The following is a 27,209-nucleotide window of genomic DNA, read 5'->3' on the forward strand; positions in this document are numbered from 1 at the left end:
GCAAGTGTTGGGGCGGCTTTATGTCCAAGGTAAACTAATGCGAATTTTGTCATTATGTAGAGCTTTTCGTCATTCGTCTGTTAGTATTTCCATTTTATTCCTGTGGCGCTAAGCGCTGTGTTAGACATTTAAAATAATCTGCTTATATCTGTCAATTGACAGGTTGTTTGCTGTATTTCGTCAGTGAAGGACCGAATTGTATGCGCATGTACAGCAACTACATAGGTCGAAGGATTTTATTTAAGCTCGTTAAGGTTTTTTCTTTGCTCCTAAAATGGTACCAACAATATTGTTTCTCAATAAAGCTATGCTCAAATTTGATGGATGAAGTAAAAACAGATATACATACCTACGTAATATTTAAAAAAAAACATACATACCCTGCTGGCAAAATTTTTTACGAAACATTGAATTTCCCACTGTGTTAAACAGGATAAAATATGCAATTGTTTTTAGTTTGTGAATAATGTGGTTTGTTTTTGAGTTTGTCAGGCTTAATTTTATCACCATTATGTAAATTGGTGTATTTTAGACTAATCTCATCATTAAAGTTGTAAGATTTTTTTTAATGGAAACATTTTTATCAATGGCACGATCCAGAATAGAAGTAGGATTAATGAAGACAAACAAAAAACCGCTGTGGTGGCTGAATGGTTATAGCAGCGGCGCCTAAACGTTGCCGATGAAGGAATTTAGCAGTTCCCGAAATGGAATTTTTTCTTTCTTCTATTCTAATTTAAAAATTTTTTCAATTAAGAAAAAATTTATCATAACAATAATAATGATAAAAAATTATTGTTAGGCCTTGAGCTCGATTCGAACCCGCGATATTAAAATCAGTAGGCCGATATAACAACAAAAATTGTTAATACATCCCAGAGCACGGGGAAAAAAGTGTCAATAAAAATATGACACTATGGCAGCATTGCCAACAAATAAGTCCAATTTTCACAGCCATTCTGCAACAGATGTCGCAGTGTTGTGAATATCAATTGGCACGAACCAGAATAGAAGTAGGATTAATGAAGACAAACAAAAAACCGCTGTGATGGCTGAATGGTTATAGCAGCGGCGCCTAAACGTTGCCGATGAAGGAATTTAGCAGTTCCCGAAATGGATCTATACAACGAGCTTTGGCAGTTGTCTGAATTTTTTCTTTCTTCTATTCTAATTTAAAAATTTTTTCAATTAAGAAAAAATTTATCATAACAATAATAATGATAAAAAATTATTGTTAGGCCTTGAGCTCGATTCGAACCCGCGATATTAAAATCAGTAGGCCGATATAACAACAAAAATTGTTAATACATCCCAGAGCACGGGGAAAAAAGTGTCAATAAAAATATGACACTATGGCAGCATTGCCAACAAATAAGTCCAATTTTCACAGCCATTCTGCAACAGATGTCGCAGTGTTGTGAATATCAATTGGCACGAACCAGAATAGAAGTAGGATTAATGAAGACAAACAAAAAACCGCTGTGATGGCTGAATGGTTATAGCAGCGGCGCCTAAACGTTGCCGATGAAGGAATTTAGCAGTTCCCGAAATGGATCTATACAACGAGCTTTGGCAGTTGTCTGAATTTTTTCTTTCTTCTATTCTAATTTAAAAATTTTTTCAATTAAGAAAAAATTTATCATAACAATAATAATGATAAAAAATTATTGTTAGGCCTTGAGCTCGATTCGAACCCGCGATATTAAAATCAGTAGGCCGATATAACAACAAAAATTGTTAATACATCCCAGAGCACGGGGAAAAAAGTGTCAATAAAAATATTACACTATGGCAGCATTGCCAACAAATAAGTCCAATTTTCACAGCCATTCTGCAACAGATGTCGCAGTGTTGTGAATATCAATTGGCACGAACCAGAATAGAAGTAGGATTAATGAAGACAAACAAAAAACCGCTGTGGTGTGGCTGAATGGTTATAGCAGCGGCGCCTAAACGTTGCCGATGAAGGAATTTAGCAGTTCCCGAAATGGATCTATACAACGAGCTTTGGCAGTTGTCTGAATTTTTTCTTTCTTCTATTCTAATTTAAAAATTTTTTCAATTAAGAAAAAATTTATCATAACAATAATAATGATAAAAAATTATTGTTAGGCCTTGAGCTCGATTCGAACCCGCGATATTAAAATCAGTAGGCCGATATAACAACAAAAATTGTTAATACATCCCAGAGCACGGGGAAAAAAGTGTCAATAAAAATATGACACTATGGCAGCATTGCCAACAAATAAGTCCAATTTTCACAGCCATTCTGCAACAGATGTCGCAGTGTTGTGAATATCAATTGGCACGAACCAGAATAGAAGTAGGATTAATGAAGACAAACAAAAAACCGCTGTGATGGCTGAATGGTTATAGCAGCGGCGCCTAAACGTTGCCGATGAAGGAATTTAGCAGTTCCCGAAATGGATCTATACAACGAGCTTTGGCAGTTGTCTGAATTTTTTCTTTCTTCTATTCTAATTTAAAAATTTTTTCAATTAAGAAAAAATTTATCATAACAATAATAATGATAAAAAATTATTGTTAGGCCTTGAGCTCGATTCGAACCCGCGATATTAAAATCAGTAGGCCGATATAACAACAAAAATTGTTAATACATCCCAGAGCACGGGGAAAAAAGTGTCAATAAAAATATGACACTATGGCAGCATTGCCAACAAATAAGTCCAATTTTCACAGCCATTCTGCAACAGATGTCGCAGTGTTGTGAATATCAATTGGCACGAACCAGAATAGAAGTAGGATTAATGAAGACAAACAAAAAATCGCTGTGGTGGCTGAATGGTTATAGCAGCGGCGCCTAAACGTTGCCGATGAAGGAATTTAGCAGTTCCCGAAATGGATCTATACAACGAGCTTTGGCAGTTGTCTGAATTTTTTCTTTCTTCTATTCTAATTTAAAAATTTTTTCAATTAAGAAAAAATTTATCATAACAATAATAATGATAAAAAATTATTGTTAGGCCTTGAGCTCGATTCGAACCCGCGATATTAAAATCAGTAGGCCGATATAACAACAAAAATTGTTAATACATCCCAGAGCACGGGGAAAAAAGTGTCAATAAAAATATGACACTATGGCAGCATTGCCAACAAATAAGTCCAATTTTCACAGCCATTCTGCAACAGATGTCGCAGTGTTGTGAATATCAATTGGCACGAACCAGAATAGAAGTAGGATTAATGAAGACAAACAAAAAACCGCTGTGGTGTGGCTGAATGGTTATAGCAGCGGCGCCTAAACGTTGCCGATGAAGGAATTTAGCAGTTCCCGAAATGGATCTATACAACGAGCTTTGGCAGTTGTCTGAATTTTTTCTTTCTTCTATTCTAATTTAAAAATTTTTTCAATTAAGAAAAAATTTATCATAACAATAATAATGATAAAAAATTATTGTTAGGCCTTGAGCTCGATTCGAACCCGCGATATTAAAATCATTAGGCCGATATAACAACAAAAATTGTTAATACATCCCAGAGCACGGGGAAAAAAGTGTCAATAAAAATATGACACTATGGCAGCATTGCCAACAAATAAGTCCAATTTTCACAGCCATTCTGCAACAGATGTCGCAGTGTTGTGAATATCAATTGGCACGAACCAGAATAGAAGTAGGATTAATGAAGACAAACAAAAAACCGCTGTGGTGGCTGAATGGTTATAGCAGCGGCGCCTAAACGTTGCCGATGAAGGAATTTAGCAGTTCCCGAAATGGATCTATACAACGAGCTTTGGCAGTTGTCTGAATTTTTTCTTTCTTCTATTCTAATTTAAAAATTTTTTCAATTAAGAAAAAATTTATCATAACAATAATAATGATAAAAAATTATTGTTAGGCCTTGAGCTCGATTCGAACCCGCGATATTAAAATCAGTAGGCCGATATAACAACAAAACCTTTGATTTAATTTTTTTATTGTCTATTGATCACAAAAGTTTTAAATTGTTGTTTTTTTTTCGTATTTACACCTATAAACATAAATATGTGAATATACTAATGGTGAGGACGGTTTGCTTATTTATAATCTAGATATCACTTCATTTATGTTACAACTTGTTATATTTGTATTTTTTTCGGTTAGTGGTTCGATGAGTTGCGAGTCATCAGATATAGTTTCAATATCAACATCTTGATAAAATCTTTTCAACTGATCTGATAAGTTGGTATTATCGGGAGTACTTTTTCCATAGTATACTAATTCGTTCGGACTATTTTTCTCCACTACAATTGGAAATATGGTATTCATTTGAAATGCACTGAAACTTGTCTGTGGTTGATTTGCGTATAATACTAAATCAGCATTATCAACGGTGAAGCCCAAATTAATTCGTCTTAAGCCAGTTTTAATTTCTATTAATTGATTAAGGCATTTACCAAATGTTGGACGATCATCAGGATTGCTGCTCCAACATTTCAAAAATAAATCATATCTGCAAAGATATAAAAAAGATAAATTTAAGCAGTATATTGCTTTTTTTATTCTTCATATGCATATAAACAGTTTGCCATTTCGATGTTCGAACTAAACATATGTGTGTATTTTCTATGCATTTACTCGTTTCCAAAAAAAGATCTTTCATCAGAAGTGTGCGCTAAGTTACATTTGTACATATATGGACAAATCCACCAAGCCCTTAACTTTTATGTTCTTCGGATGTTACTCTGGGCAGAATAGCTTAAAAAAGGTTGATAAAAGGATTTTTGAGAACTTTGAAAAGTTGAAAACTTTTGATCTGCCGTTCATCCTGCCGTTTTTTATTAGTTCCAAAATTTTTTAGATCGGTCTGAAATTTTAATAGTAGTAGTGATGTAGCTATTACAAAAAAAAAAAATCTATCTGTGGATGTAAATTTAATGTGCCTCCCAATTATTTCCAATTACCAGCAGCTTGTTTTTATAGGATCAGATGTCAGTTTTTGGCTTATAGCATTTTGAGGCAATCAACTATCGGAATTGGGATTATATGTTATAATTGCTTATTGAAAAACGAAATGATTTGTGGTCGCGAAATCCATGTAAAATTATTTGACCGATATATCTGAAACCAGTTTACGGGTATGTATACAAATTCAATCTCAAGTACTTACAGTTGATGTGGACAGTTGTCAGGTTTTTTTAGTCTACCACCATCTTTAATATAATTTAAAACTTCGAAGTTGTTTCTAGCAGCGTATGGGTGCTGACCTAGAGTAAAAATCTCCCAACATAGTACAGCAAAAGCCCACACGTCAGATTGCGTTGTAAAAACACCATCAATAAGGCTTTCTGGAGACATCCATCTTACTGGTAGGAGACCTTCCCCTTCTTTGCGATAGTAATCACTTTTATATATATCTCTAGCTAGTCCAAAGTCGCCAATCTTCACCATACGCTTAACTGGGTCATTAGACGATACCAGGCAGTTACGACAAGCAAGATCACGATGAACGAAATGTATATCTTCAAGATAGCTGCATCCATTACACACATCGATGCACATGGAGATTAAATCCAACAGCTCAAGGGTAGCTACCGATCTCTAGGTAATTAGAAATAATTCGATATTATTATATTATAGTTAACGTAAATTAAATATATATCAACCGTCGAGTTTGGACGTGCGTTCCGTAGATAACAAAGTAAGTCTCCTCCTTCCATGTGCTCCATTACTATTGATATTGATTCTGTATCAAAGCAGACACCAATGAGACTGACGATATTGTCATGTTTAAAATTGCTCATTAGTTGTGCCTCCTGCAAGAGCTCAGTGAATTCATTTGCACCTTTTCGTAGACTCTGTGAAGTTAAAATTTGTTTAAGTTTTGTTCTGCCCTACGGAATATGATGAATTTTGGTTTACAATTCAGCTAAGCAAAATTACACTCGAATTTGATAAATCTTAGGTTGGCCATGATGTAGTTGAAAGTTATGGAGACCATATCTTAACTCAGAATATTTTTCGAAAACGTCCTATCTCAGGATTTCTTTCATAAGATAGATAAGACATGATAGTGATATTACTCTCTTCCGAGCAACATTTGGAACAGATTCACTTCATAACAAAAGAGTAAACTCCGTTATTATAGAGCTGTTTGTTAGGGCGATTTTTTTATTGTTTTTTCGATTTGTAAAAGATGATTTACCTTCATTGTTCAATCCTGTGAGCTTTTTTCACGTAATAAGATCAAATTTACGGTAACTAGTTATATATTTATTATAGCAACCACAGAAAGTATATGATTTTCAAATTCATAGGGCCAATTCTAAAAACTATCAAATTCGAGTACTTTTAGACCAAAATGAATCATTCCTATTTCGCTATCCAAGTTAAAGTTTCAAAAAAAAATTATATGGCAAACCTCTTAGTATGTAAAAAGCATTGTTGGTTAAGCAATAATATATTCTCAGCTTACTTTAATAGCAACTTTTTCCATTTGGTCGCAGTTTTCATGTTTTATAAGACCTTCATACACTTCCCCAAAAGCGCCACTCCCCAAAAAATTTAGAATTTTTATTTGACTCCAGTTTATGTGAGGCAAGAGGGCAATGTCGGCATCACTAAGCGGACCACCAGTGTATAGAGTTGTATGGCTTATTGTTGAAAATGTTCTAGTACGAGATGCTATAAGTTGTTGGTGCTGTAGTGTTGATACGTGGCTCCATATACTTGGTCCGCTTTTATGAAGCGCCTTTTTCGCTTTCTGACGTCTAATTTGAACTAAATAGGAACAAATGTTCCGAAAATAGTTTTAAGTAAACACACATATGTATATATATTTGTTAAGTATATAAATATGTCCATATGTAAACTTACATGTTCGTAAAATAATTAAAATGAGAACAAATATTGAAACAATTGCTGCTGGAGTTATAATTGCTATCACTAATGAGCCTCGCTTTTCGGGAGATACAAAAGGCTCCGAAATCCGTTCACTATCCAAACTATATGGCCCCCAGCCATATAACTCATTTTTTGCTCGTACACGAAACATTAAAAGTCTCCGAATATATATCTCTCGAATTATGCAGCTTAGTTCGGTAGTATTGCAAGCAACTATCCATTTATCTTCAATAGGACTTAGTTCTTCCGCCCATAATGTTTGGGTATAACTTGTTATCGAATTATTCATGTAATCATTGTATGCCAATTGACTTCGCCTGATGCGTTTGCTACCACGCGCCTGTAATGCCTCTAAAGAATATGTTGTTATTTGTTCGCCATTACCTGGGGCAGCGTCCCAAAATATTCTAAAAATATCACCAATGGTGTGCTCAATTTGCGGCTGTCCGGGACGTCCAGGACAATCTCCTAGTGTTTCATATACAAAATGTTCACTGGGCAACTCTGGCCACATATACGGATCTAATGGAGTCCCATAAAAGATTTCTAGAACAAATTCATACTTCGTTTTAGGTTCTAAATCTGGTACAATTATAACCGAAGTATTTTGTATAATATCAATACTAAACTCATTGTCTCCGTTAACTTCTTGACATGCTAATACAGCTCTGGTCGCGTTTGGTGATCTGACCCAACTCAAGGTCAAATTATGGGCAGTTTTTTTGACAAGCCATAGTGGAGAAGGAGTTTCATACGTTTTTATCATAACTGAAGCGGTTGTATTGAATTTGTTTTCTTGTGAAAAAACCTCCAGCCATATTGTATATTCCTGTGATGGTTCTAAATTCATAAGTAAAAAGTTCAAACTATTTAACTGCTTATGAGATCTTGAACCGACAGTTTCTTCCTGCCAATGTAATCTATACCATACTTTTCCACAATTTATTAGCTCTGGCGTATTCCATATGGCATAGATTTGAGTTGGACTTACAGCATATGCTGTGAAATTTCGAGGTACTGAAGGAGTACCAATGTCTGTACGTACATTTATGCTCTCAGAATAATATTCTTCTAATTTTAGCTTCCTTTGGTAATACGTTGATATTGTTAGTTGAATTTTATAATTAGTAAACGGCATAAGTTCTGTTACATTTAAATGGTTGTCTAGTGTTGTATAACTTAGTGATAAGTTATTGTTATCAGAAATCCATAGCGTATATTTTACGCCTGGTATCTTCAAATCACATCCTTCTATTTCGTTTATTGATGGAATCATTACAGCGACGTACTTTTCACCGACTTCAACAATTAGAGGATTTAATAGTTCTGCTCTTTTTACTAAGACATTGCGATCTGGTAGAAGACATCTACGAGGTGGAAAGTGCTGATAATTGTACGCTTTGATATTTTTAATATCTGTAATATTAACTTGATACTTTAAATTTCTATTTTTGGCATTGAATGCGTAGACACTTTGATTTTGTAAAACGTATATTAAGCTATTATCTCGATCTATATTATCTATTGATCCAATGTTACTCATAATAACATTACTTTGCGTGTCACAAAAATGCCTTTGAATATCGGAGATGCAAACGTTGCCATTGTCGTCAACAAGACTAACTGTTTCCAGTTCATGCATCGGATGTGACGCAAACATTTTTTGGAATTTGTTGTTTTCAAATGTTAGAAAAGTAGAATTCCGCATATTGCGGCCCATAAGTAAAGAACTGTTCGCAACTACGTCAAGTTCAAGCCACAAAAGTATATTTGAAAATGGTAGAACTGTTAGATCTTTTAACGACTTTCCTTTGTCCAGAGAAAATAATTTGTTTGGCGTCATAACTTTTCCGTCGAACTGACACAAGTCAAGTTCATATATGGTTACAACATATTCATTTTCCTTTTCCAATTCTGCCCAATATACTGTGCGTTGTATCCAGTCAACGCTTAAAGAAAGCACTTCGGCGCGCATTCTTGCTAATTTAATTGGTTGTAGACCAGTTGTGAGTGAAAAGAGCTCTACATTTTCGTTTACCCACAAAATTCGTTTTTCGTTCGGTATAACAGCCAAATGTTCAACTTGACTAGTTATTTGCATTATTATATTGTGTGTATTCAAGTCCAGATCGTATTCAGCAATAAACTCACTCGTAGAATATAAAAACCGTGGTTTGGACTGTAAATCTGGATTGATGTGAACTTGAATACTGCTGCGCTGTCCTTCCTTTAAAGCTCCCGCTGCAAAGGATTGCACTTGAAAAGTGTAGGAGTCCCCAATATGAAGGCCATCTATGATTGTCTCATGAAATTCTGCATTACTTGAATTATAGACTTTTTCAGCGTAGAGTTTATCTCCTAAATAACAATAAATTTTATAGGCTATTTCAGTATATAAGCTTTTATTTTCCGGGGCATCCCATCGAATAATTGCACTAACATTTTCACTTGCTTCAATTGGATCAATTAATTGTTCGAGGAAAACTCGAATTCTCTTGGGTGGGTTTACATCAGTCATAGGTGCTTGAAATTGAGCGTGCGTTGTAGGCCCCGAACTCCAATATGTTAAGGGTGTTATTGCTATACTGAAATTTGACTTAAGCCCATTACTGTTATCTATCCTAATAAATGATTCGTTTGTTTTAAAAATTGAAAGTTTAGAATTACCGCTTTGCAAAAGTATATTGTAGAATATAGTCAAGTTTTCTGAAGAATTGATAGGTGTCCATTTTATAATCCATTCATCGTTAGCAGCTTGAATTATACGTACACTTTTGACATCAACTGCATCAGGTACAACAAGAATATCATTTGTCGGTATATATTCTGATTTCAAACTAAAACAATTAATATTATTTAACTGTTGGGGCTTAATTTGTATTTCATCAGTTGAATTGCTTGTTCTTGCTAATACAATAGCATTCGAATCCACCGTCAGCCATATAAGGCTATCTATTTCATGTAAAAACTTTAAGGATCCTATCTTAATATCATTTTCCAAGACAGTGTATTGCAAATCATCTGTAGTTGTCTCCGTATTAGAATGGAATGACTGAACAACACCATCACTTTTGCGTACAACCCAAAAGAGCCGTTTTCCTACTACATTTAAAGCAAAACCGGCTATCATATCGTCATATGTGCTTACATGGTAATATTCATATTCTTCGGTGTCAAGAGTGTCACCTAAATAACGTCTCACTAATCTCACTCCTGTCGAGTAGTATATATGCCCATTGTATGCATCAACTGCAATATGTTGAGCACCGAATATGGGCAACAATTCACGTTGACTGCCGTCTAAGTTTGCTCTCATCACACAATTTCTAAGTATATCTACCCAATATATCTTGCCACTACGCCACTCATATGCTAAGCTCGTAGCATTTGTGGCTATAAATGAGCAATTTATCTCAGGATTCATCATGTTCGCACATTGTAAGCGATTGTCCTTAGAAATGTAGTATATTGTGGCATTCAACTGCACAAAATCTTGTACGTTTTCCATTTGACCGACCTGCTCTACATGTTCACCGGTCTCATTCATTTCATATACCCCATTCATGTTTGCCAGTAAAAATTTATACTCCCCATAGGGCCAAGTACGGGTTAACAATGCTTTAGACCAAAAACCAAGTACACCACCAAAAACTATGCGAACACGAAATTTGTACAAATTATTTGGTTGTAATTTTTCCACATTAAAATATGTCGTCTTTATATTTCGTATATTAAAAGCACTATTACTTGCTACATCCATTATCTCGAGTTCATAGTCCCACTTTTGCCATGCATATTCTGTTTGATACGCGTTGAGTTTTGGTTGATTCCAAGTTATTTTAGCAATATTAGCGGTCACTAAGGCATTTAAGTTTTCTGGACTTTTCAACTGCACTGGTTGCATTTGAATAAGCGTTTTTTGTCCATTTTGTGTTATTGGTAAAACTGTCGAACACCATTCCAAATCTCTTACAGTCCAAATATCAAATTCATTTGCGTAGTAGTTCCTTCTTAGTAGATGTGTACCGTTTGTGACCAACATGACAATTCCATTGTACCAAAAGTTTTGAATAGGTTGAATACTATTAGATAACGTTAGGTTAAGATTTTTTATATAACGGCCATCATAGGTGCTCTCATAAAATTCTTTGTCGCTTGTGTTGTAAAATGTTATTAGATAGCTTTGATAATTGATAACGAAATGACCTACATCCATTTTTACAATAGCTTCTGAGTAATTATTGGCCAGGTTGGTGCGAATAATACTTCCATTTTGAATCCAAAAGAGCCAACCATTTATTGGATCTATATCTAGTTTCGCTATGGGTGTAGATAGATTACTATAAATAACATTGTGATCATTTCCACTAAAATCTGTGGAAATGATTGACCATTGTTCAAGAAGTGTCTGTAGTAGAATATAAAAATATAATTAACTAGTTATAATTGACCATTTTTGTTTTTTGCAAAATATCCACCTGTCCTGCTATAAAAAGCCTTTTGTTTAACCAGTCCACGGTAATCTTTTTGGGATTGTATTCAGTAAATTTGTCTAAAGTAGGAATGACATCTCTCTGTTTATCGGGATCAAATGTAACTCTGTGGAAATTTTAAATTTTATCAAATAAACGCGACTTCATTCCTGATAAAAACTTTACCTCACAATTTTTCCCAAAACGTCTATAATAAAGAAGATGCGTTCCCCCAAAAATGCGTATTTAGCAAAATCATTTATGAGGTGTTCACTTTCAAAAACTAACTCTGCATCTGTTAACAACTCCAAAGCTTTAATTTTAATGCTGTATTCTCCAGAAACAACCACAAAGTCAACGTTATCGGAATTTTTATATATAGGTGCATCTTTCGTTTTAATAAATGTTTCAGCTGAAGGCCCTTCTCCGTTTGCATTTAACATGGATATTTTGATCGTATAGTTAGTAGATGGTAGTAAATTTGCAAAAACAAAGCTTTGCTTGTTGGGGGTTAGAGTCTGTAATTACTACTATTAAGACAATTATTAAGACATTTATTCGTACCGAAAATACCTGCCTATGTGTAGAACTACCATTCTCCAAAGCTAAGATATAGCCCTGTAAGGGCCCGCATGCATAAGCTCCCGGCTTCCAAATTATACTGATATGACCATGATCTAATGCTAACTCGTCGCGGATGAATGGTCGTGAAAGTGGTACACCTTTAGGTAGAGTTCTGAAAGGTTCCGTGATCTGCGAATAGAGAACCTGTTTACCAAATTCATCCAAATCCAATTTGAAGCGAAACTGAAACACAAAGTACAGATATGATATAACAAAGAAGAAGGGTACAATTGGTAATAGTTTGACAGTACCTTGTGTACAGCAAACGGCATCAATTCATCGAACAGCTCACATACGAAACTTTGGTTGCAGTCGTAATTGGCCAAATTTCTCCAAGACTTTGACTCTGATTTATTATCGACGCTATATTGAAATTGTATGTGTGTACTTAACTGATTGTATAACAAAAAGTATTCAGGTAGCTCAATCCCCCAAACTAACTTTACTGAATTATTGTTTAATTGCATGTAAGGCTTCTTAAGGTGAATAATTGTTTGCACCAATTGTTTTTGCCAGTCCCAATAACGTCTGCGACCCATTTCACAAGCGGTTATGCAGGGTAAATCAATGGTATTTAATTGTGTTGAAATCTGATAAGCAGGATAGATGTTAACGTGGGAATGAGGGAATATGTGAAGCCCAATAAATCGAAAAGTTCTTGTACGATATTGCAAACTCATACTCACACATATTTCTTGACAAGTTTCAAAATTTACTAGTGCTTCATTCCATCGTTCACATCCTTTGTTACACTGCAGAATAATGAGTATTCAGTTTAAATTTTAAATGCATTCCTGACAGCTAAGTATATACAAAAACACATGTAAACCGTCCCAATACAGAAGCATCGTTGATGTGCAAGTGTATAAAAGTTTACAGGTGAGGTTACAACTTAAATGTTTAGGTGAGTCAACAAAAAGCACAATAAAGGGGCAAACAAGAGCTCTCATTTTTTCTAGTTAACATACAGCGTATTAAGGATGTGTGAAGCGATACGAAATTGGCGGATATTGATGAATTATATGTATGTATAGTTAAGGTATGATCTTACTACACAGAGTTTGTGGAACATAAAGCGAAATATATACTTGATATGTTAGTATGTAGTTCTACCATATGATGCTCTTATCTGTCATATGTCGGGGTCTGAGGGTCGAGGCCCCATTGTAAATCGGCATTAAGGGTTTTAAGTATGTGCGTGCAAGTACAATAGTTTATTGCTTTAACGGACATATTTTGATTGCCTGGCGCAATCGCCGAAAAGAGTTTTTAGTTAAACAGTTTTAATATTTTGGAGGTACTAAAAGCAATTATGTCATTGTTTAAAAATTTGACTAATCGCGAAATCAATCGTTGTTTGAGAAACATACTCATACAAGCTGTGTGGTGGACAATGAAAACCCAAGCCGAAATACTAAGACTTTTAAACATAATTTAACATAATTGTGACAAAAAATGGCTGATTAACATAGAACTTTAAAATCGGAATTTGAATTTCACATATGACCGCATTGTAAATTTTTGGTGTTTTGCTCTCACCCACATTTTGCACCCTCATGGCTGTATAAAAAATGTATTGTTAGGGAAAAGTGTGGTAAAAACTATTTCCACGGCGGATTTGTTTATGTTTGTTAGATCTTCACAGTAATGTATATTTTGGTGTAGGGTTTAATGCAATCGTTTTTTACATATGTATATTTTCGTTCCTTTTCACATACTTGTTTACAAGCATAAATAAGTACACATGTGCTACGTATTAGGATTTAAATCTTTAGCAAATTAAATTTTTCTACTTACTCTTGAATTGTAGCACATGCTATTATTGCTCTCCGTTTCACAAATTAACCCGTATTCATTTAGAAATTCAGCTGCCTTTCAAAAAGTAGATTAAATTAAAATTAGTGCTTTATGGTCATTTACTAGTAATATAAAACTAGATTCGAAAGTGTAAGTGAAAGGATGAGTCAAATCTTTCACCTGGTCTTCTCAATCAATTTCGTTAATAAGAGAAAGCCTTTATTGGCGATATTGCAGGTTTCGAACTGCGGTCTGTAGCAACAAAGTCAATTGAACTATGCACTCTCTAAGCTGAGACATACAAAAATTTTGTATACGGTTTTTAGAAACTAAAGTAAACCAAAAATAGCAAATAACTATTCCTACAGTTGAAAAGTTGAATTGGCCAGTATGTGAGAACAACACATAAACTTAATTTGCCAATAGTGTAACCAGAAGTTTGTTTAACGACTTAGCAAATCCTGTCATGTGCAACTCTTGCCTATTTATAATCTCGCTAAATCTGATTGGGACATCTACGGTACAAGCTTGGAGGGATGCGCTCTTAGCTAGTTTATCCGCTTTTCCCTTTATGTCTACTCTCATATGTCTGGTTACCCAATATAAATGCATGTTTCTCGCTATCCCGATTCTTGCTAGGGATTGCTACATATTTTAGTATGTTGTGCTCTGCGAGTATATTGCTGCTTGGTTGTCAATATAATATGTAAGTATGTATACATATGTATGGACATGTATGCATACATACATATATCACGTACATAAAACTATTTATAATTTTCTCACGAAAAGCTGACCTAAGAAATATTTCTTAATTAAATAGTCTGTAATTTTATAAATATAAACTCGACCTTGAACAGAACTCTTAGCATAGGCAAGAATTAATATTTCTTATTTTAATGAAGGCCTTTCAATTAAATTTCATACTCCCAATTTCATGTAATCATAGTTTCGATTGTGTAAATATGCTTGTAATAAAAACTACTAAATATGTATGTGTGCACATTAAAGTGTTTCAAAATAAAGAAGATTTTCGTATGTGTGATTTGCGCCAAGACTCCGATTATTTGGTGGAAAATATGATGACTTTAACAGTGTTTGAAAACTCCGTTTTTCGTAAACTTAGAAGTTTTGAATTAATGGTTTTATAATATAAAAAATTATATAATAATCAAGGGATGTACTATCCAGGCCTTAAAAAATACACACACAAAAATTTTGTTGTAAAAGCCTCACTTTCTGGTGTTGTTCTATATAAAAACCAAAAAAAAAGTTTAAATTTCATCTCCAAGTAAGTAGTGCTGAAAAAACTATTTTAAATAAAAATTCTATAGCTTTGTTCGTGACTTGACCCCAGGTGTGAAAGGCGGATCTGGCTACCACCACACCACAGCGGCTTGCTGTTCACATCTGGCAAATCTAAATATTTATAATAAAAAGTTTTGATAATATCCAAAAAGTGTTAAAACACACTATTTTTCTTTTTAATTGCAGCATAATTTGAAGGAATTCTCACTATTCAATTATTTTTACCGATTGATTTTGTTAAGGGAACCACATTTCTTTTTTCTTTTAGTAGCCCCTTGTCATCGAAGATGCCATTAAATCCAAATTTCCAAGCTAAAGAAAAAAGAAATTTTCAAACGCTGGTAGCTAACTCTAAATCTAAGTTTTTTGAGTCCATATTTTCCGCTAAGTAATCGGAGTCTTGATGCAAGTCATTAATACGAGGTTTTTTTTATTTTTATTTTGAATCACTCTAATGTTCAATGTATGAATTAGTTTTATTCACATACATAGGTAAAAAAAATCATTTCCAAGAAAATTGGCCATCTGCATTACAATATAAGATTACTTTTAGAAAAATTACTTTTTTTAAATATACATATATCTAGAAACTAAGCTTAACTAACTTTCGCGTGAGAGAGTGATCAGCGATTGATATCTATTGTCTAGATTAATCCGCTATCTATTAAATAAGATTAGTCAGTTAGAAATTTATGAAGCAAATTTTAAGAAACAATAAAAAGGCAACGGGACGTGCAAAATAAAAAAAAATTATGGAATTGAAACAATTTATTAACGAACTACCCGGAGCTCCATACCGAACCTATAATACTAGTACCCTGTTGGTTCTGTATTAACAGTGTACTAGTACCCTATGTTCCTTTATCGTAGATTTGGTTCCGCTGGATTAGATATCTGACAACTCGAATTCGAATCTCGGCATGGGAGAATAAAATTGCTTATTTAAAAATACAAAGACATCAAATGAAATCTTTGGAAGGATGGAATTCGGGCATTATCAGGAACAACTGGTGACCCCATAGGACATAATCAAACAAAAGGGACCGCTCCAACCCATAAAAAGATATCAAAACTGGTTAAGGCACGTACTCCTTTGCGACTTATCCCAGTTTCAACCTAGACTTTTCATATATTTGTAGGGTGTTTACACATGTAAAGAAATGTAGGTTTGTGTGTTTATAACTGCAAGTGACTTTGATATGATAACAATAAAAGAATTAGCTCACATAAATGCTAACAAAGGCGGGTATTAAATGATATATCAACAAAAGGAAAAGAAAAGTACTTACTTATACATGTGTAAGTATTTATTGAAACATTTACATATGTACGAATATTCGTTCTTCTCCCAACCTGGGTGGCAATCCCCACCTTTGGCTACAAATGCAGTTACAATTAATAATGCCAAAATGACTTACATATTTACCCACATTAATATACACATGTATACATCCATATATGTATGCGGATGTGTGTGTAATAGGATTGAGATTCTTTCGGTGTGATATGTAGAGACAAATGTGCTTAAATGTATACATATGTAATTCATACTGAATATAATGGGTCCATTTGAAATCGTTTTGCGTAGATCCTTTATACATATTTACATTAGAGTGCTTAAAAAAATAACTGTCGTTATTTTTTGGAAAACGTTACAAAAATAGTCACAACATTCGTACGAAAACTGTACTTAAAATCATAGCTCTAAATATTAATGTTTAGAGATGACGACTTGTAAACGCTGTAAAAGGAAATTAAAATGTCTAAAAAAAGGAATATCAAAAACACTGTGTGAAGAAAAAAAAAACATTTTATAGATACGATATTTGGAAGGCACGCATCGAATTATAAGCCTAGTCGAGTTTAAGAAAGCTGCATACTCAGAATTTTAAGAGTAACATAAATTCACGAGAAGTTTATTCTTCGTAACCGTTTTCATCACAAACAAAAGAGATTTTATAATCAAGCAGCAATCAAGCTTAGAAGAGAAAATTGCATTTTTTTTTGGCTAACATTAACGTGTTCCCTAGCCAATACCTGATGACATTACGCTCGCATACGTGATACAGCTGGTCTCGCCAATAAGATGAACGCGTCATCCACAGATTAGGTGCCTTGTCTATACAATCACCATTGGCAAGCTTTCGTTAATTTCTTCTCTGGTGAATGTACTATGTCGAACAACAATAACAACAACTGACACCCTGCCGTCTGGTGTATTCCACGGTATTCTTTGCGAGTTGGAATGAAGTAAAGTTGGGCATCGCTTCACTTGCCGCAAGAATAAGACACACGCATAAAGATCCGACAATTTCTTTTGTCAATAATCAAATGAATGTTTGCTTAAAATATAATTTAGTAAATATGTATATATTTACATATTTGCTAACCTCTTTTCAAATTGGTGTAAATACTACTATACCCGTAGGTGGTGTAAGATTATAAACTAACAAAAAACATACATACACATGTTCATACATATATATTTATTTAATGTGGGTTGAACGCTTTAATTGCTGAAGACCATGTGGACAATTGCGGCCACTCTTATGTACTTACTATCTCCCGCCATACTTTGTTCATATGAATCCACATATTTGCTCCCAAAAGCAAACACATCACGACAAACTTGTGGACAAATCATAATTTGCTGGACGTGTCAGTTTATTAAGATGGTGTGCACTAACTAATTGTTAATTAAAATAAACCAACTGAAAATTCCGATTGTTAGCAGACTATTTACTATAGATATGTAACTCATAACATGATGCTGATCATCTTCAGCTATGCGCAGATGTAATGATCCCTAATGCGGCTACTTGAAATTTAAAACTCTCAATTTTCCTTCTTGAGTTCATTGAAGTCGTTTGTATATCTTCCCTCTCTATGTCTATACAGGGTGTCTTTTATTTACGTATAAACCTCTAAATTTACGTTCTGTGCCTATTTTTTTAGTTTAATGAGCCGCAAACTTTTTATTTTTTTTTTTTTGTGTTAATATATTTTATTATTTTTTATTTTTTAATTAGCCACTGGTGTGGATAGATAGATTCGGTAATACTAGCTACTGCATCAAACTTGTTTAAAGTTCGTAATAAAATACCCTGTTTTTACGTCTGTGTATATGTATGTTCATATGTAGTCCTGTTAATACATATGCATCTGTATTTGTGGAATGAACTTAATAACTTACTTCTTGATAACAGTGCGATAGGCAATCTCCTGTTATATTTTCGATTACCACATTTTCAAAAACTATTTTCGAGTTGTTGACATGTTTATACAAATAATCGCTCTGCTGATCCTTATATTCATTGAGCAGATTTGTGGAGTCCGTCGTTACTGAGCCGTTGATTTCTCTGCCGTTAGATTTTGTTATAGTTACAGCTTTTGCTGTTGTTGGATATTCATTTGATTTGCACATATTACAGTTAACCACCCAGACCCATAACAACAGCCAGTACTGAAGTGAATTCATTATTGATGTCAATGAAACGCTTGCGCATATTTTATTTGCACGTTTGCAGCTTGTTTGACAAGTAATTTGCGGTCGCGTCGCCACTCCAGCTGCAGCATTCATTTTTAATTGCTCTCGCGCCATGATTTATTGATGTTTTTCACTGCACCCTCAGCGTTTTGACTATTTATTATGTTGTTTTTATAATTATATAAGCAACGCATTCAGTTTACTAATATATGTACATTCGCAAAATGTATATACAATTATGTGGTATGTTTAATGCACTAATTCGTAAGAACGAACTTGTTCAAATTTTCACATTTGTATTCATAAAAAAAGGGATACAAAAAGCAATATTTTATTTAAAGATTTGAAATTTTCGGTTGTTACGAGCGCGTTAATTATTTTCTTCATTTTCAATTGAAAGATGTGCGTGTATTCAATTCATTTTTGTGTCATCAATTAAGTATATTAATATACATATGTACATACATACGTACGTATGTATACCTACAAATACAATATATAAGTGTCACTCGTATACATCAGTAATCATGTCTGTACAATATAGCGTATCTTGAAAGGAGTAGAGAATGTTCCCCCCCGAATTCCCGTACCTGCTTGCTTTTTGAAGTTTTTGAAATAAAAAAAAAATGTTTTCGAGATCTTGCAAAAACAACAAAACTCGTTTTTCACAATAACTTATCTATTTGATCATCGATTGATAATATATTGCTGTGGAAGTATTCTGTCAGAGTATATTCTGTCTATAAAAGTCACTTAGATTTTACACACGTTTTTCTAATTTCAATAGAAGAACATTTTTAACTTATGTTTTCTCAATGCGTCGTTATACGATCTAATGTACCTGCATATGCACATGAACTTACATATGTACTTAATTTGTTTTCCGCCATTAATCTTATTTATAATTGACATTTTTGAAAATGAGTTTAGTTATATTTGATTTGCTAGATTTATTACTTATGCATATAGAAATTTATTGAATTTGGCACAACAATCTAGCAAGACTACAATCATATAAATATTTTGCACTGCTAGGTATATCTTAATTAACTTCTTTGGTTTTAGTCTCGATTTGCTTTGTACTGAATATGCAAACAATCACTTTGCTTATCTGATTTTTTTTAAATAAATGTATTAATATAGTATAAAACTTCGATCCGTGGATCTTACTTATAATTGGAGCTCCACAATCACAATAGTATTTGTATAACTAATTTCGATATACGCGAGCTCTTCCCGTAACTTTTAATTAATACACATAATTCTGCCGATTCCATCTGGTGTACCGCCCGAAGTCACGCTCAAATCACAACTGATCGCTCCTACCCAGCTCAATTCTTACTTGTATAATATGCACATTTTTTCTTTCGATGATATCAACTTACAGCTTGAATATCATACAAACATTTATTATTACGTTTACAGAGAGCTTTTTGATACACTTCGAAGTTCATACCGGCATTGACAGATTGACGACGCCGTCGTTATTTTGACGATTTTTAACTAGAATGACGCTTGGACGATTCTGTTATGAAAAATTACGATTTAAGCCTGCCTTCTATGTAAGATTTATTTTAAATATTTAAACACCAAGAAATAGATCCAATAATGTTGATTTTAGAGGGACACTACAGTAATAAATATTGAAGTGATCAACTTAGCTCGTGAAAACGGCGGAGTGGCGATGATATATTTGCCTCCGCATTCCACTCATAAAATCCAACCGCTAGACAGAGCATTCATGAGCCCACTCAAGACTTATTACAGTAACGAATTAAAGCGTTTTATTAGAGAAAAGTTACTAAATCCGAAGCGTATTAAAAGGTTCAGACTGGCCAGGTTGCAGTTAAGGGTTTCAGATGTACTGTTATATACCCATTCGATCGAAATATTTTTACTGATGCAGACTATATTGCTGCAAATGATATGTATGACCACCTAACTGCCAAAAACTCTCAAGTTTCCGAGCAAAATAATACAACTTCGGAGACTGGACGTTCTCTTACTTCACCGACATCTAATACAAATCGAGTGACTTCTCCAGAACCTGTGGTTGAAAGCCTCCAGACGGAGCAATTTGCTCCTTTTGCGAAAAGTCATGGAAGGACGAAAGAAATATATCAGAATGGAGTGCTTGTTTACAGTGCGATACGGTTTGGGCTCATAACGTCTGCATTCCCAAAAAAATCTAGTTTTTAATTGCGCGACTTGCACAAATTGAAGTTTTTAAGCAATTTTGATATTTCCAATAACTTATTCATTTTTAATATCAACGAGCCAAGGAGGTATTTTATTTTATCTTTTGAGAAGCTATTTATCTTTTATTAGTAAAATTGGTAAATTTTAAAAAGAAGTTATTTAATATTTTCTTTAGTAAATTAAAATTAGCCTACGTTTGCGTACCACATTACCCGCCAATTTTTGGGGAAGCGGCATTTCGAGCTCACCCGAATTTCGTCTTATAAATTGTAAATTGTTGGTGGTATACAACTTTTCATAAAGTACGCTATAGATGATATTTCACAAAACAAAATGTGATGAAAAAGAGGTGAATTGGACTTTTGGTTAGGCCAAAATTACCCAAAAACTAAACGCTATACCACAAATGCCGCAGTTGCTCTATTTTGAAGACATTTCTAAGGTTCCTCAAGAAGTTTTTTGGAAAATATCAAAAGAGCTGACTCTACATTCGCTTTTTTAATTTATGTGCATTCGTTGCAGATCTAATGTGTTTGCCACACTCTTCAGCGAATGTAGAACGAACTTTTTCTAACATAAATTTAAACAAAACAAAAATCCGGAACCGTCTGGAATCTGATACATTAGAAGTAATATTGCTAGCCCAAGATTATTTAAAATTGAATAACTTTTCCCGTTATAATATTAAACCGCAAATAAATATGCTAAAAAATGAACGCGAAAATGTATAACTAAGAAACTAAAATGATATAGGAGGTTCGATTCGAGCTCAAAGAAAAAAAATTGTTAAAATGACTGAAAACAAGTACCTTTTGCATGTAATACAAAATTTATCTTTTAAGACGTTTTTGTTATTTATAAAATAAAACGAAATGAATTGAAAACGATTTTATATGTTTTATGTGGCAACAAAAAATAAAAATCAAAGACAATTTTCAGAAAAGCGTTTTTAAAGTTAATATTGTTGAATGAAATCCGGCGATCTCATTTTGGTTTCCGGCGAATACTATCGTACGTCCCCTGGTAATGACCCAAATTCGTACTAACTCAACTTTGGTTGTTATTGGTTGTTGCCATAGATATGACGATTTTTGACGATTTTTTGGGCGGCGTCTGACGACTTGGAAAAAAAATATATGGTAACGCTGGTTCATACATCCACGAATATTTCGCTTGCACCCTATTCCCATGTACAAACGTGTTGACCTACAATAATTAGAACTTTGAGTAACCTCACTTTGCAATGTAAACAAACGTAAAAGCTTGACTTTAACTCTCAGTGTTCATGAGAAAATGAACAGAAACCGTTCTTAAAATGTAAACAAACGACAAAGCTGACCATTAGCTCTCAATGTGTATGAGAAAACAAGATAACGTCTTGAATATTAGGACAATTAGGGCTAAGAGCTCAATATTATTATCTTGTATGTGTATGAGCCGTGCGCTTTTCTTTCCTCAATCGAATAGCCGACTTTTTTTCAATGCCAGTAAGTGACATGAACCCTCAGTACCGCAAAATGTGCACTTTTTCTAGCAACAGAGCAGCAGAATGCAATCTATGCATTCTAATTCACAGAATAACAGTTTTGGATGCAGGTTTTTTTTTTTTTTGAATAGTTAGTACCTTTTTATACTCAGGTTGCTTTGCACACAGAGTATATTAACTTTGATTGGATAACGGTTGGTTGTACAGGTATAAAGGAATCGAGATAGATAGGTATAAAGGAATCCATATATCAAAATCATCAGTATCGAAAAAAAATTGATTGAGCCATGTCCGTCCGTCCGTCCGTTAACACGATAACTTGAGTAAATATTGAGATATTTTCAGCAAATTTGGTACACGGGCTTACCCAGACCCAGAATAGATTGGTATTGAAAATTAGTGAAATCGGATGATAACCACGCCCACTTTTTATATATATAACATTTTGGAAAAAACAAAAAAACCTGATTATTTAGTAAATAATACACCTAGAATGTTGAAATTTGACGTATGTACTGATATTGAGACTCTTGATAAAAATTAAAAAAAATTGTTTAAAATGGGCGTGGTACCGCCCACTTGTGATAAAAGCAATTTTACAAATATTAACCATAAATCAAAAATCGTTAAACCTATCGTAACAAAATTCGGCAGACAGGTTGCCTTTACTATAAGGAATGCTTTGAAGAAAAATTAACGAAATCGGTTAAGGACCACGCCCACTTTTATATAAAAGATTTCTAAAAGGGTCGTGGACGAATAAAAAAAACTGTATCTTTGCAAAAAAGAGCTTTGTATCAATGGTATTTCATTTCCCAAGTGGATTTATAACAATAAATGGGAAAAACTTCAAATTTAAAAAGGGGCGTCGCACCACCTCTTTTATAACTAAGCAATTTTCTATGTTTCGGGAGCCATAACTCAAAAAAAAATTAACGGATCGTAATAAAATTGGGTACACAAAATTTCCCTATAGCAAGAAATATTTCTAGAAAAAATGGACCGGATCGGTTAAAGACCACGCCCACTGTTATATAAAAGATTTTTAAAAGTGTCGTAGACGAAAATAATAAGCTCTATCTGAGCGAAAAAGTGCTTTGTATCAATAGAATTTTACTTTCTAAATTGAATTATAACATTAAATTGGAAAACACTAAAATTTTTGAAAATGGGTGTGACACTGACCCTTTTATGACTAAGCAATTTTCTATGTTTCGGGAGCCATAACTCGAAGAAAAATTAACATATCGTAATGAAACTGTGTACACATATTTTCCTTATAGCAGAAAATATTTCTAGTAAAAATGGACGGGATCGGTTAAAGGCCACGGCAACTTAGGTATAAAACAAGTTTAAAAGAGTCGTAGACTAGAATAATAAGCTATAACTTAGCAAAAAATAATTTTGAATCAATGATATTTCACTTATCAAGTTTTATTGTAAGAGGAAATGAGGAGAAATTTTTCTTTTTAAACGGGCGGTGCCACGTGTTATGTAGAAAAGTATTTTATCTGAAATGAAATGTACAATTATAGCTCACGCTGAGTATATAATGTTCGGTTACATCCGAACTTAGATACGTTTACTTGTTTTAACCATTATAAATTTTTGTTATATAAATATTCCTTTTTCCATTCCTCACGTGGAATAGAAAAATTTAAAAGCATTCCTCCTTTGGAAAAACAAAATTTCAAATTATTTCTCTACACCTTTTCCAGTTTAAGTTCAGAAATTTACAATTCAAGTTCAGAAAATTGCAATTCAAGTTCAGAAAATTACAATTCAAGTTCAGAGTTTCCAGTTTAAATTCAGAAATTTACAATTCAAATTCAGAAATTTACAATTCCAGTTCAGATTTTCCAATTCAAGTTCAGAAAATTACAATTCAAGTTCAGAAATTCCAACTTAAATTCAGAAAACTACAATTCAGGTTCAGAAAATTACAATTCAAGTTTAGAATTTTCATTTTAAGTTCAGAAAATTACAATTCAAGTTCAGAAAATTACATTTCAAGTTCAGAAAATTACAATTCGTATTCAGAAATTTATAAGTAGGGTGTTAGTTTTCAAAGGTTATTTTAGTTAATTAATTTTATACTTATTTGTTACTTGCGGAAGTGTTGATGCTTCGCTGACCATGTTGCCAAAATGGTGGCTTGGGTGTAGTGTACCCCAAGTTTTCTTCAAGGTGTGTACATCCCGAACCTTGAAATCAAATGGAGGATAATTCTTTCCAACAAGTGCATGATGACGCTACGGCCAAGAAAGTACTTCAGTTGAAACAGCAGTTTGGAAGCAGTGGAAGGGAGAGACCTCCACAGAGTTGCGAAGGTGGAGGAAGACTTGACCTCTCATGGTGCTCCCAATCGCCGTCAGTTACCGCGAAACAGGGAAAGCTGACATGATTTGTTACGAAACTGCCAAAATCGCGATAAAGTGCCAATTCATGATGAATGATGATGATGGCGGATAAGTTGAGATATTTTGATATATGGCGCCAAGATCTATGCAGACAGTGCCTATACGTTACTTCCGGGAGTGTTGACGCTCCGTTGACTGTCATATCTTCGTCATCACTGCTGTCATACTCAGTGCAGATCAATGGTTGTGACGCTAAGAACATAGCTGAATGGCACTAAAATTGCTTCTTATGAGCAAGAGTTTTTTTCTTCGCTATCTGGCAAAATTGATTTAAATGAGTTAAGATGTCCAATGCGTCCTTAACACATAGATACCATCTTACATACATTTATTTCCATTGGATGAAAAAAAACCGATAAATTTTCTGAGCTTGAATTGAAAATTCTGAACTTGAATTGTAATTTTTTGAACTTGAATTGCAATTTTCTGAATTTAAATTGTAATTTTCTGAATTTGAATCCGAAATTTCTGAACTTGATTTAGAAATTTCTGAATTTAAATTGGAATTTCTGAATTTGAATTGTAATTTTCTGAATTTGAATTGTAAATTTCTGAATTTAAATTGGAATTTTTGAACTCGAATTTTAATTTTCTGAACTTGAATTGAAAATTCTGAACTTGAATTGTAAATTTCTGAACTTGAGTTGTAAATTTCTGAATTTAAATTGGAAATTCTGAACTTGAATTGTAATTTTCTGAACTTGAATTGTAATTTTCTGAACTTAAACTGGAAATTGTGTAGTGAAAAATTTTCTTAAAATCGGTAATTTTACAATGTTTCATGTAAATAGTCACGTGGTAATTTTTTGCGCCGCTAATATAAGTTGCATGTGCTTTCCATCAAGTATTTAAAAAAAAATTGCGAAATTGCTGTTGTACAGTGTTATTACATTTACTTACAATATACAGTTGTAATCACATTTGAGTCAGAATTCAAAATCTATAATTGTCTACCTCAATTTCATAAAAGTTCGTTTTAATTAACAGTTAAATTTTATGTCACAATTAAGGTTTGCAAATGTTTTGAGCGACGGCTTTTCGAGAAAAATGTTAAAGAAATAATTTATAATTAAAAGTTTTTGTTGTTAATATGTAGGTATTAAAAATCAATATTTTTTATTCTTTTTAGAAAATTCGTTGCAAACAATCTGAATTTTTTGGATTTCATTGTCGGCTTTTCGTGACTTTTTCGATGCAATAGTTTTGTTTATTGTGTAAAAGAATATGTTTGATATCTTATCTGCCAATATGTCTGACACGATATTCAAGAGGGAGTTTGATAGCGGTTTGATAGAGTTATGACGGGTTGTGCGGCGGGAGTCGAGCATTTGGTCACCATATGATGTTTAAGAAGTCCGATAGAGAGCTGCATTTCATATGGAGCATACAAGAAACTCTTTTTCGTGTTGCAAAAAGTTGCTTTTAAGTCGACAAAGGCGAGGTGCATCTCGATTCTCTTATCTCTAGTCTTTTTTAAGATTTCGCGAACATTGTAGGTCTGGTCGATATTACCCTTAAGCCGCACGAGTAAGGTCCAATCAGTGTGACAAAAGTAGTAGAGCTTAGTAGTTTTATTGAATTAATTCAAGCTTCTGCAAAATTATAAAACTCACTTACATTTCCTGACGAATTTGGTTATTTGGTTCTCTAACTTTGGGGTGTAAAGTCTGAAACTGCTTTATTATTTCTAATGAGCTCAAACCGTATAGGTGTCAGCCTTGCATATTGACTTGGCAATGACATGCCTAGGTTTATCTGAGATAAAACATACATTCGAGGTGTTACTTGCACAAAATGTGTTGTTTAAATACAATAAGTTCTTAAAAATTTAAACTTAAATATATAGTACTTATAATGACTTTCCTCCATTTGCTTTAACATCAAACATCTTGCTCAATAAAAGGCCACGCAGGATTTCGAAATATGCAAGTCAACCATTTAAATAAAGAAGTGTGCTAGTATTCGACACGAATAGTGAAACATGCTAGACTTCTATGGTACCGACGATATGTATCTACTACATAGTATGTTCACAAAATAATTCATTAGCTTTCTCAACTTTATTAAATTTTGGTTGTTGGCTTTTGTTGATTGTGTAAATTTGTATTTAATGCAAAAGGTTTCTACACAATTGTAGCTTATATGTGTGTGTTTACTAATATGCTGAAATATCCTTACGTAATTATTTTATTCCGCCGTGATTTTCTGTTGTCATAGCCGGATTTACAAGGCTCAACTTAATTCTGAAGTTACTACACTACTTTACTTATTCTACCACACGCATGAGCGAAGTTTTCAAATTACATACATGCATTCATAAATGGCTATGTGTGCGTGTACGCTCCCAAGAGACAAACGCCGAACAAGTTGATTAAGCTCTTTGTGTCGAAAAGTCGCAGACATGATTATTGTATTATATACAGTAGGAAAAAAACTAAACTAATGATGAACTATTCATTGCTATCTATGTATGTAAGTATGTAATTCTTACCAAAGTACTTCACTGTCCCATGTGAACAACACTACTCCAATTATATGAAAAGGTAAAAGTAAACAAATTCAATATGGACAGGT

The 27,209-nt window shown here is 33.6% G+C and overlaps 2 protein-coding genes across 11 annotated transcripts in view; one reads left to right on the forward strand and one right to left on the reverse strand.

Moving 5' to 3' along the window:
- Nucleotides 1-27,209, forward strand: part of vex (somatomedin B and thrombospondin type 1 domain containing protein vexed) — a 71,496-nt gene that overhangs the window by 40,524 nt on the left and 3,763 nt on the right. The window lies entirely within an intron of this gene.
- Nucleotides 3,849-19,835, reverse strand: sev (sevenless). 9 transcript variants are annotated; one of them, XM_067779257.1, is made up of 13 exons: nucleotides 19,701-19,835; nucleotides 18,237-18,805; nucleotides 13,736-13,810; nucleotides 12,625-12,690; nucleotides 12,190-12,528; nucleotides 11,888-12,121; nucleotides 11,501-11,832; nucleotides 11,321-11,441; nucleotides 6,816-11,250; nucleotides 6,415-6,719; nucleotides 5,606-5,797; nucleotides 5,110-5,540; nucleotides 3,849-4,452 (listed from the first exon to the last, which is right to left on the reverse strand). In XM_067779257.1, exons 2-13 carry the CDS (start codon nucleotides 18,642-18,644, stop codon nucleotides 4,041-4,043), a joined length of 7,350 nt encoding a protein of 2,449 aa, XP_067635358.1. In that variant the 5' UTR covers nucleotides 18,645-18,805; nucleotides 19,701-19,835; the 3' UTR covers nucleotides 3,849-4,040. The 9 variants fall into 9 exon arrangements, with proteins under 9 accessions (XP_067635358.1, XP_067635359.1, XP_067635361.1 ...); XM_067779258.1 differs by having other exon boundaries at nucleotides 18,237-18,787; nucleotides 19,701-19,821; XM_067779260.1 differs by having other exon boundaries at nucleotides 18,237-18,732; nucleotides 19,701-19,812.

Source organism: Eurosta solidaginis, chromosome 4 (genome assembly GCF_040869045.1).
Source record: "Eurosta solidaginis isolate ZX-2024a chromosome 4, ASM4086904v1, whole genome shotgun sequence".
NCBI classification, from domain to species: Eukaryota; Metazoa; Arthropoda; class Insecta; order Diptera; family Tephritidae; genus Eurosta; species Eurosta solidaginis.